Below are 12,365 nucleotides of genomic sequence, written 5' to 3'. Positions count from 1 at the left end.
GGTCAAGATTGTTGAAACATCACAAATGTCATTTATGTAGATGAGAAATAAAAGTGGGCCTAGAATGGATCCCTGTGGAACACCACATTTCAGATACAGAATGTCAGAATTAACAGAGTTGCAGTGAGTAAACTGTCTTCTCATTGACAAGTAGCTAGAAAACCACTGATAAGCCACACCCCTTACACCATAGTGACAGAGCTTAGACAGGAGGATCGAATGGTCAAGTGTGTCAAATGCCTTACTAAGATCCATAAACACACCAATAACATGCTCACGTGCAGCTAGAGCACGAGAGACACAATCATAAAATTTCAAAAGGGCATGGTCAGTTGAATGAGACCTCCGAAATCCATATTGTTCAGGATTTAGAGAGTTATGTTTCTCCAAGAAATCATAGAGCCTGTTATATACAATTCTCTCTAAGATTTTAGAAAAGGCAGGTAAAATTGAAATTGGTCTGTAATTCGAGATTAACATTCTGTCATCTTTTTTGTGGATAGGGATTACTTTGGCTAGCTTAAATGAGGAAGGAAATACTCCAGTCACCAGAGAGAGATTACAAATATGAACAAGTGGGGTGATGATTGAGCCAATGATTTGTTTCAATAAATATGTACTTATTTCATCATGTCCACAAGAGTGACTAGATTTGAATGCAGTAACTATTTCAAGAATTTCAATGCAGTCAGTAGGCTGCAAGAAGACTGAAAATTCTGAAGGGCCTTTCAGATATTCCCTAAAATTCAAGCAATTCCTATCAATCTTTTTAGCCTGGTTAGGTCCAACATTTGCAAAATAGGTATTGAAAGAGTTTGCAACGTCATCAGGAGAAGTAATTTCTTGTCCATTTTCTAAGATTTTCTCTGGGGCAGAAGTATTGCCTTGATTGCCTAAAGCGCCCTTTATGACCCTCCAAGTGGAGGCAATGTTGCCTGTAGTTTTTTCAAATTGTGTAGAGTAAAACAGTTTACGAGAGGATCGAATAATTGATGTTAATCTATTCCGGTATTTTTTGTATTTTTCAATGTTTTCCAGAGATGGTTTCTTTATACTTCTTTTATAGAGAGCATTTCTTCTTTTTATTGATCGGAGTATACCACTAGTAATCCAAGGATGCAATCCCTGTTCCTTAGGTTTTGGCTTTTCATACGGAATGTGCTTATCAAAATGCCCGTAGAATTTCTCCCAAAAAATATCAAAAGCCGTCTCAGTATTTTCACAAGCAAGAACATCATCCCAATCTTCAGAAAGCAAGCTGGCTTTCAGACCAGACACCTTTTCGTCAGTGATCTTTCTCTTCTTATCGTTTCTCACTGGCCCATTCGCATGAGACTGGTAACCATATAGTATGCAAAATACAGGTAAATGATCAGAAATTTCAGAGTAAAATAAACCGGACTGTGAAAAGGTTCTTGGAGCTTTTACAAAGATATTGTCTAATAATGATGATGAGAGACCATTGATTCTGGTTGGTTTGTCTATCATTACAGAAAGCGCATTGGAATCAAGAATACTCCGAAAGCGGATCGAGTTAGGGCTGTTTGAAAGCAGATCAATATTGAAATCGCCCATTAAACAAACAGACTTATCACTTGAATTAAGAGTTGACATGAATGACTCTAGATCATTGAGAAAGTTGACCACATCAGTGCTAGGTGGTCTATACAAGATACATACAATGAAATTCTTTCCCTTGTGGAGAACAACCTCAATACATAAACATTCGGCAGTTGCACTTTGAAAAGAGAGATCATTTCTCGGCTTAAACGATAAATTTTCTGATACGTATATTAAAACTCCTCCTCCCCTACCATTCAACCTGTCTTTGCGAATCATCTTGTAACCATCAAGTGCAAAAAGGGGTGGAGATTTAGCATTAAGCCATGTTTCCGAAATGCCTATAATTGAGCAATGATATTTTAGTGAAGATAACAGAACTTCAATATTGTGATAGTTCTTGGATAAACTCCTTGCATTGCAATGCAAAAAACTTAGACACTGTGTGTGTTGAGAGTTATCTTTTTGAGGGTAAAACTCACTGGGTGTATAATATTCACAGTTAGTGCTATATTGCACAGTATACTCATCCAAATTCATTGAATGGTGAGGGGAAATTGCCTAGCAGACTTGGCACAGTCATTTTTAACACAGGCACAAATAATAGGGAACATAATAGAAAGAATGGGAAAAGAGGGGGGATAATGTATAAATGAGAATACATGTATATATACAGAAGTGAAACAGCAAAAAAAAACAAAAACAAAAACAAAGCAAAATTAAGAACGTGAGCACACACTGCTGAGGTAAGAGAAAAAAAACAAACTGAATGATTTTGTAGCAGGGCTGTATGCAAACCACTCCAATGAAAAAAATGTCTGAAAATGCAGACAGCATATAGCAATGAGTGAAAAAAAAAAAAAAATGCAGAGAAGAACAAAGAAGAGATGGCCACTATATAAGCATAATTATATCACTTAAATCAAAGGCAAAATTAAAATAGACAAAAGGAAATATCTGTAAAGGCAAAGCATTGGATGGCCTAACAGGTTGCATACACAGAGAGTATACAGTTGTAGTCACTGTTTAGCAGGCCATCATGAGTAGCAAACCACAGACATACAACATCCAAATTCCTGCCATTCTTTGGGGATTACTCCAATGCCAAAACAATCGAGGCTCTGGTTAGGCTTTCAGAGAAAGGAGTTTAAAGTTACACTCCGAAGTATGGAGCTCCTCCATTTCCTCTCCACTGGCCAGCATAGAAACGAAGCTTAACTCCTTTCTTGTACAGCTCTTGTACCTCCTTTGCATGCTTCCTTTTAGTATCCAGGTCGAGCTTGGATAAGTCGTCGGTCACATAGTATTTTTCCTCTTGAAGGGCCTGGCGGGAGGCCTTCATGATCTGAACCTTCTCCCGGTAGGAGAGCGTCTTAAAAATAATATGCCGAGGTCGATCGCCCTTCTTCCCATCCCGGTGGGCACGCTCCACTTTAATGTCAGCTTTGAATTTGGTACGAAGGATGTTCTCCACTACCTCAATGCAATCCTCCTCCTCACTGCGCGACTCAGGGATGCCAACGAATCGGCAGTTATTCCGCCTGGAGAACCTTTCTGCCTTGTTCACTTCCACCTCTTGATGTGCAAGTTTCTGTTGAACCTCTAAGTAGGCCTTCTCCATTTTCACCAACCTTCCTTCTAGTTCGTTGTTTTTCTTTTCTAGTTCGTCGATCCTCAGGCCTTCAAATTCAAGTGCCCTTTCCACCTTCTTAACACTCTCAACCACTGATCTGACTGCCTTGTCCAGCACGCTTTGGAATGTTGCCATTGCCTCTTTAAGATATCTCGCCAAGGCAGCAGTGGATGGGGCTTGGCCGAGCTCACCAAAGTCGAAATCTCCACGCTCGGTGTCCACGTCATCTGGCACAGCTGGGCCGACAGCTCCGGCTTCATGGCTGGCTGGGGTAGCCATGTTAGGGTTGAGATTTTCAGTGCTTTCATCAACCTCCTTCTCGCTCTGTTTTACGGTTTTCCTTTGATTTCTTCCGGGCATTGTGACTGGAGACAACACTTAGACAGCAGACAAATCCACTATTATAACAGAGGCTAGAAGAAAAGTAGCATCTATGAATAATAAGAACATCTAGGAGGAGTGGTTCAAATTAGCTGTTGGTTAGACCACGGTCATATTCTGTTTACCATAACCACTTCCACTCTCTCATCTCATTCATTCTCCTTATGTATAATTCTTTCTATCTGCTATCTGCAAACTCATCCTATGTCTTTGTCAATAAAATTCAGCCTTCCATCACTCTCTGATGTACAACTTCCTACTTTAACACCTCTTTCATCCATTTTGCATTTATTAACTTTGTGAACCTAAGCACTGTTTTGGGTCTTGTGCAACTTGGAAGTATACAACATCATAAGTCTTATGATGATATGGTTGGTTGGCAGCAGCCAGTACATGCAAAACTTTGAGCCTACATCCCCAGGCATGCATGGTGAAAGAAACAAGGAACCCAGGGGTCTAGTGCTCACCTGTCTAAGTACTGTAACTTCATCTTCCATGCATTCTTTCTGTGATACACTGCTGATATGATATGTGACTGTGCATCTTTTCTCAGTTCAAACTTTCCCAGAGTGTGGGCTTGCTTTCCAAAATGTATATAGGTTAGGAAAACCAGTTTGAATTGAGTTACATTGTATATATCATTTTAAAGTTTAAAGGCACATAGTCCCCGTTGTGTAGAGGGTGCTGTTGATGATACTGCCTATCACCGTTAGCACTGATACCTATTGATATGAAGATTGCCGAAGTTGAGTTGTCATCAAGAGTAAAGCGCGTAGGTGTTGCTAGGTAACGTCGCCTTCATTGTCTTCTCTGCGCATCACGCAGTCTGTAATAATGCCAGGGTGCGTGCATCATTGTGCTTCTTATTATGACATCACAAAAGAAGTTTGCTAAAGCTGTCATCCCCTTCAGCTGAATCATGAGCCGAACGGTGATCGGACCAGTGACTACAGTGGATCGGACTTCTTCGGACTGGGGAATGGGTCACAGCGTAAGCGCTAAAGGGGAGCCTATAGCGTAGCTCTCTATAGGAAACTTGCGCCGTGCGCCCGCATACGCATTTGACTAAATCACCGGGACCATGTGCTTTTAAAGTCGGCTCTTTCATAATCTGCCCCAAACTAAAAATCCATGTCTGGCGACTTTTTGTTGGTTTTGTGGTGCAGGGTCACATATCATTTTCTTCTGCCAACAAATGACAGTATCACAAAACTAAATATCAACAATTTCTGCTAAATAAACATCTAGCATCCATAATTTTGATATACATGTATGATGTCTATTATAATTATTATTACCATTGCAGTCCGCATGTCAGTCAAGCTGGGAGGGCTAGTTCTGGTCTGATAACACCGGCATGTTATGGGATCCCCCACCCTTGTTTTGCTCATCAGCTATGTACATAAAGCCTTGCCCAACTTTTCGGGGACTGTGACCCCCCCCCCCCCCCCCAAAAAAAAAAAAAAAGAACAAAAAAAGAAAGAAAGAAAGAAAGAAAAAAAGTCCCCCCAAACTGTCTGGTTTGATTGATGCCTATAGTGTACTCAGGCATGCATGTCTATGAAGGGGGACGGGGTAAATTTCTCTCCTTCTTTGTAACTTCATCTTTTCGCTTTATATTTCTGTGAAGAACAATGTACGTCTTAAGTGATTTTTTTTTTCAAGTGCGTTTGTTTACTTTCATTTTGGTAATTCTCCCATTCTGCTGCAATATTCAGCAGGACATTTTGCTATTTCGCCTTGTGCCATTTGTTAACCGTGTGTGTGTGTGTGTTTTTTTTTTTTAACTACTGACGTGCTGGTAAAGTCTGTACATTGTAATTTGTTTGCTGAGGTGTTGAGCTGAAATGATGGTGATATTAGCTGTTTTGAATGTATGACAAAGGACAAAATTAGAAGTAACATGGCATTTAAATCTAACATAGCTGGAAGACTGTATAATCATGGGATTTTTTTTTTAAATATGGAATCTACAGATCTACTCGACTTGATAATTACTTGAAAGCATTAAGCATTTATCAGAGCTTTTTCAGATATACCCATAGGTGTCTCTTATTGAGAGTGTGAAATCTTGCTACAAGTGTGTGTTCACATGTTTACAGTGGCTACTGTCAGTGAGGTGACGTGCTGCCAATAAGACTCCACAGACACCTCTCAACCAATGAGACTGCCAGATTTTCTTGACTTACAATTGTATTCTATAATCACCAATGTCATTCCTCAAAACACTATTAAACTTAGCTCTAACAGTTCTGGTTCTAAAGAAGATTCAGAAAGCTTTCAGGGAGGTGCTTGCATACTATACTTATTTTCAAATTCAGGGAGGCTTTGATATTTCTTTTTTAGGATGTTGAGAGATTTATGAATTATACCATCATTTCTGTTTATCAGACTCACCTTCACAGCCACCAAGTGTTGCCAATTTGAAGGCCTCTGCAAACTGTAAGTGTTGATAATTTTTCCTCTGATTCAGCTGCTCCATGATACTTATGGTGTTAGATGCTGTGACACAATTTTGAATGGCGTTCAACATTGAAGGACTGTAACCGCCAGAAACATCTAAAAAGAGGGAAGAAAGAGCTTTGCAATTAAGGAAACTATAGACCAGTGATTTTGTCAAATCAATCAATAAACACACTAGCACAGGAGATACAGGTGTACAGTTCGACCCCGATTATCCGACCATGTCGGGACCGGCACTCATCTGGATAAGCGAATTGGCCGGATATGGGAGACACAATGTTAATGTATATAGCTGCCGTCCAAGCTGCTGTCCAAGTGCACTGGCAGCGAGGCAGGTACGTTGTAGTGTACCCCGCAACGGTGGTGTAATGTACTTGTATGCTAGCCTGCGCAAAATTGCAGTCCCTTCTTTTACGATGATAATGTGGTGTGAATTTATGTTAGTTCTGTCGGGAATATTGTAGGTAAATCATGTGAGTTTTGTAGAAGTTTTAATTGAGTTTATAGTCACTGTTTTTTCTCAATTTTTAGATGAAAAAAAAGGTCCTTCTTTGCGTGAAGGCGTCCGGATAATAGAGATTTCCGGATAAAAGGAGGCCGGATAATCGAGGTCGAACTGTATATTCTTTTTTTTTTTTAATAGTAGAAATGCATCAGCAATTGGTGATTGGTAGTTACCTCCGCCAAGAGAGGAGGTTATGTTTTCGTGATGGTTTGTTCATTTGTTGGTTAATTTGTCCGTGTGCAAAATAACTAAAAAAGTTGTGAATGGATTTTGATGAAACTTACAGGAAAGGTTGAGAATGACACAAAGAACAGATGATTAAATTTTGGTAGTGATGTGGGAATTTTTATTGATTTATGAAGGATTTTCGATATTTTAGCAGGTACGGTCAATGATCTTCGAGGTTCAAGCTACACATTTTTTTGAGGTTTTTGTATATGCGCACTAAAGTGCGTGCTGTAGTTTCTGTTAGGGCGATGTGCGCTGCGCAGCTGAAAGTCGATGATGTAACAAAAAGCTTCTATCTTGGGGAATCGGACGATTTTCAGTGTGCATGTACATATGGGTCACTATCTCTATGGAAGAACAAGATCATTAGTTGAAATGACCTCCTGTCGGAGGTCTGCACTTTCACAGTGCTTCTCAAGTTTCATATGGGACTGCTAGCGTAAGGAAGATTTTTGTTTTAAAATCTCTCTTTGCTTTAAACACACTTTGTCAATGAAGTTTCTGTAGCATGACCAAGGTATCTGTGAATCTTATCTAGCTGTTTGTGTGTTTTATTGGTACAGATACAGTACTTGAATGTACATTCAATGCTCACAATCTCTTGAATTATCGTGTCTACAGTATCAACTAGAAAAGCACTATTCAAAGAGAATGCAGACCTCCGCCAAGTAGCTGATTTTCCACTCATACACACGTGCCATAATTGCACAAATTCTCCTCTCCCCTGGAAAAAACAAACAAACAAAACAACAAGATGAAGGAGCCTTGTGTTTACCTCATCAGCTTTCCCACTGCTTGGCGCCTAGAGCACAGCATGCATGCGCGTATGCAAATCTTAAATATACCCAGCTTGAATTCCCAAGTTCATTGACCCTATTTGTCAAAAGAAAAAAGAATACCTTCAAAAATTCATTAAAAATTCCCACATACAGTGTAACTACCAAAATGTAATTATCTGTTTCTTGCGTCATTATCAACTTTACCTGTACATTTCATTCAAATCCGTTCACAATTTTTTGAGTTATTTTGCTAACAGACAATCATTTGTGACTTTGCATCACAAAACCAACAAAAAGTTGCCGGACATGGATTTATGGTTAAGGACAGATTCTGAAAGGGCAGACTATGAGCTGTAAAATGAGATATATTAAACTCGATTCAAATTATGGACTTTCTTAACCTATCTAAATATTGGAAAGAAAGCAAACACTCCGGCAAAGTGTGAACTGAGAAAAGCGGCTCTGAAGTATAGGGTCTATTCAGGCGCTTAACCCGTTGAGGACAAGTCTCAAGTATACTAGGGCAGGTGTCAATGGGAAATACGTGATGTAGCAAAATCAGTCCATCCTCAATGGGTTAATCTTTCTACTAAGCCGTGCTAGCTGTGCGATGAATGGGAAAAAAAACAAAACAATGTAAACCTCAAGAGCAACAACAATGAAGGGATAATGTGATTAAGCTGAAATTGAGCATACTTAATCAACACATTCTGTCCATGATTAATGCCAACTTTCAAAGCAGAAGCATCATTCTTTCTAAAGTTACTAGAGTGGAAAGTGAAGAGTGCATACGGGGGTTTTAAGAGATGAAAAGGGAACTCTTTATGACACAACTAATCACACTACATACAAAAAGTGTTCAAGGAAACCTGCTAAAAACACAATTTCCTGTTTGTTTAAGTATCATTGGTACATGACTGCTGCATTCATAAGGCTGGATACTAGATTACTAGGAAAAGAAGGAATGGATGCAGATACATGAACTGATGTGGATATAAATAGAGGAAGGACTAGGAGAGAAAATGAGTACACTGATTAGGGGAAGGTCTCAGAAGATACTGTTGAATATTTAGCCCATCACATGGCCAGTTTTGATCATTATGACAGTATTTCACTGAAAGAGTAATAGAGATTACATACTGTATGATTGGAGAGTTCAGTGCCTAGGAAAAAAAAAAACCCCAAAACAAAACAATGTATTACAGAAAAATGCCAAACAGGGAATGTATTTATGTATAATACTATATATATAAATATATATAATATTGGTCACAAAATGTAGCTCTTGTTTAAGTTTCATGTCTCCTGCCAACACCTTCTCAAAAAGTCAACCGAAAAAGAGCTTGCTAACCTGTTCCAAGGCCTACTTTCACTCCATGATCAATCATTTTCCTGCTGTCCATGACTCCGCTTCGCAACCTGTGTCATATTTGAAATGAAGGGTGAAAAATGCATTACTTGAACTAATTTATTTTTACCACTTTCAACCATCTTGGCTTCTTCTATATGTAATATGAGATTAATGGACTTAGTAATTACACTGTACATGGAAGACTTAGATAATAATGGCAGGATGCATCTGTACATTGTCCAATGAGTCAGGCTGAACATCAGATGCAACCATTACCTACTGTACAAGAATGAAGCCAAAACACAGACTTTTTCATGTGCTCAGATATCAATAGTGTAAACTGCTTTCATGGAAAGGCATACATTCACTGAAAGAAGAACTTATAGAGCCAAGAACAGTAATAGTGTTTTCTAAAGAGCTTCTTCCTACATCCATACAACCCTGCTACACATCAATAACTACGTGTAATAGTCAACTTCCTGGTACATGTAAAAGTGAGCCCTGAACTAACATTGTATCCTGTCTTCAGTTGTACAGCAAGAATGCTGGTAAGAAGTCAGTTTGATTCATAGAAACAGGAAAACAATATGTATACTTCTATGTATGATATGAGTTGTATATACTTGCTAATTGATGCAATTCGTAAGAACTGGAGCAGCTTTGACCATGGCAGATTGCTCTGATGATTTTGTAAACTTGCCAAATGTCCCATCATGTCATTTGTAATGAGAAAATAGATTCAAGGAGGAAGCATTCATTTGTAATCAAAAAATAAAATATAAAGAAAAATTTGTGAGACTGCTTGCAAAAAGGGAAAATGGCAATGCAATACTTTGTCATTGAACTAAGACCATATTAGTGCTTTTGTGGTGGACATAAATGTAGATTGAGTTATTCCTGATTTTTAGTCATGTGATTAAAAGAAAAATACTGCAAAAGTGAAAATTTTTGCAGTATCAGAGATTTTTGTGCATTTTGCGTGACAAGAAAATAGCTCAAAAATAAAAGTACAGTGAACGTTTTGGCTTGGTACATGACTGTAAAACTATTCTATGTTTTGATTGTGTGGAATTTCTGTGATTTTGGGGTTTTTGTTTTTTGTTTGCTTTTTTCTGGTGCAGATAGAAAGAGCCTTGGAGGAGCAGATTTTCTGATTAAGAGAGGCATAATCTTGAAGGAGCACATTTTCTGATTTAGAGAGGCATAATCTTGAAGGAGCACATTTTCTGATTTAGAGAGGCTTAATCTTGAAGGAGCACATTTTCTGATTTAGAGAGGCATAATCTTGAAGGAGCACATTTTCTGATTTAGAGAGGCATAACCTTGAAGGAGCACATTTTCTGATTTAGAGAGGCATAATCTTGAAGGAGCACATTCTCTGATTTAGAGAGGCATAATCTTGAAGGAGCACATTTTCTGATTTAGAGAGGCATAATCTTGAAGGAGAACATTTTCTGATTTAGAGAGGCATAATCTTGAAGGAGAACATTTTCTGATTTAGAGAGGCATAATCTTGAAGGAGCACATTTTCTGATTTAGAGAGGCATAATCTTGAAGGAGAACATTTTCTGATTTAGAGAGGCATAATCTTGAAGGAGCACATTTTCTGATTTAGAGAGGCATAATCTTGAAGGAGCACATTTTCTGATTTAGAGAGGCATAATCTTGAAGGAGCACATTTTCTGATTTAGAGAGGCATAATCTTGAAGGAGAACATTTTCTGATTTAGAGAGGCATAATCTTGAAGGAGCACATTTTCTGATTTAGAGAGGCATAATCTTGAAGGAGAACATTTTCTGATTTAGAGAGGCATAATCTTGAAGGAGAACATTTTCTGATTTAGAGAGGCATAATCTTGAAGGAGCACATTTTCTGATTTAGAGAGGCATAATCTTGAAGGAGCACATTTTCTGATTTAGAGAGGCATAATCTTGAAGGAGAACATTTTCTGATTTAGAGAGGCATAATCTTGAAGGAGCACATTTTCTGATTTAGAGAGGCATAATCTTGAAGGAGAACATTTTCTGATTTAGAGAGGCATAATCTTGAAAGAGCACATTTTCTGATTTAGAGAGGCATAATCTTGAAGGAGCACATTTTCTGATTTAGAGAGGCATAATCTTGAAGGAGAACATTTTCTGATGTAGATACAGAAAGCTTCGAGGTAGGGTAATTTTCTGGCATAGTTAGGAAGAGCTTTGTAGCAAAGATTTTTATCTTTTTTTTTTTATAGAAACAAGCTTGTAGGAAAAATCTTGAAGGAGGACATTTTCTGATGTAGTTAAGAAGGGTTGTTGCGACACGGATTGTCGCCCCTACACGGATTGTCGCCCCCTACACGGATTGTCGCCTGGCGACAATCCGTGACGCTTGTGCAGTTCCCAGTTTTTGACCTCGAAGGCGACAATCCGTGTTGGCAAAAAAATTGTTGCGACACGGATTGTTGCCCCGTCACAGATTGTCGCCCCGGGCTCGGGGTGGTTCCTCCGGTGTTAAGCTTTGGTGGGATGGGTATGACTGGTAAGTTATGCGTATGTGTGTGTGTGTGTGTGTGTGTGTGTGTGGGTGGGTGTGCATGTGTGCGCGTGTGTGTGTGTGTGTATTGTGAGCTGCATGATATGTGATGTGTATGATTTGTTGTGTGTGTGTGTGTGTGTGTGTGTGTGTAAATGTGTGTATGTGTGTGTGTTTGGAGTATAATAATACAATATGTAGAAACTGTGCATGTGTGGTGGTCATAGTGGTAATGGTTTGTTTGTCTGTGTGTCTACGTGTGCCTGTATGCTTACGTGTGTATGTGGAATATAGCGGCGCTACTGTGGCAATACAAACGCCTTCAGAGTGTATGAGCATGTGTTTAAAAAATTCACACCAGCGTTGATCTAAAAATAGTATGGGTGTGTGAACCAGTATCAGCGGTGAGGCAGGCTAGGCGAGAGAGAGACCGAGAGAAAATACATACGAGGGAGGTACCCTCCCCAAATGTTATTTGTCTTTGTTCATTTTTCACTGCAGTCATTTTCTTCCATCAGTCGTATAAACTAGAACGTCCATACCACTATTCTTTGTCCCAGAATAGGTTTGGCATGCTTTAAGCATGAGCGAATAATTTCCACACGCCGTAAAAAATTTGTCAATCGTTAGTTGATTTTAGCACAAACGAACTGCCATTGCACACCGCTAATACATACGTAATACAAACAAACACCAACAAACACTCAAACAAATCCTCATAATGCAAATAAACCAACTCAACACTTTTTTCCTTGATATTCATTGATTTCATTCAAATCATTCATAAATCGACTCATTCTGGGTGTAACATGAAAAAATAAGTTACAAATGGCAATTCGAAACAGAAACAAATCCATTTGTCAATTTATACCACAAATAATCTCACTTCAACATAGATAACTCGATTATAGACCAACCCTACTAACAATTTCTTCACGAGAAAGTTTTGAC

General features: G+C 38.8%; 1 protein-coding gene across 1 annotated transcript in view; it reads right to left on the bottom strand.

The window, feature by feature from the left end:
- LOC140238367 (guanine deaminase-like) overlaps positions 1-12,365 on the bottom strand; it is an 85,329-nt gene that overhangs the window by 16,066 nt on the left and 56,898 nt on the right. Inside the window, exons 9-10 of the mRNA XM_072318300.1 lie at positions 8,901-8,968; positions 5,972-6,133 (exon numbers count right to left, since the gene is read on the bottom strand). Of these exons, the coding sequence (XP_072174401.1) occupies positions 5,972-6,133; positions 8,901-8,968 (230 nt within the window). The remainder of the gene's footprint in view (positions 1-5,971; positions 6,134-8,900; positions 8,969-12,365) is intronic.

Source organism: Diadema setosum, chromosome 14 (genome assembly GCF_964275005.1).
Source record: "Diadema setosum chromosome 14, eeDiaSeto1, whole genome shotgun sequence".
Lineage (NCBI taxonomy): Eukaryota > Metazoa > Echinodermata > Echinoidea > Diadematoida > Diadematidae > Diadema > Diadema setosum.
Note: the sequence above shows the minus strand (reverse complement) of the source record. Positions and strands in the feature narration are given on the sequence as shown.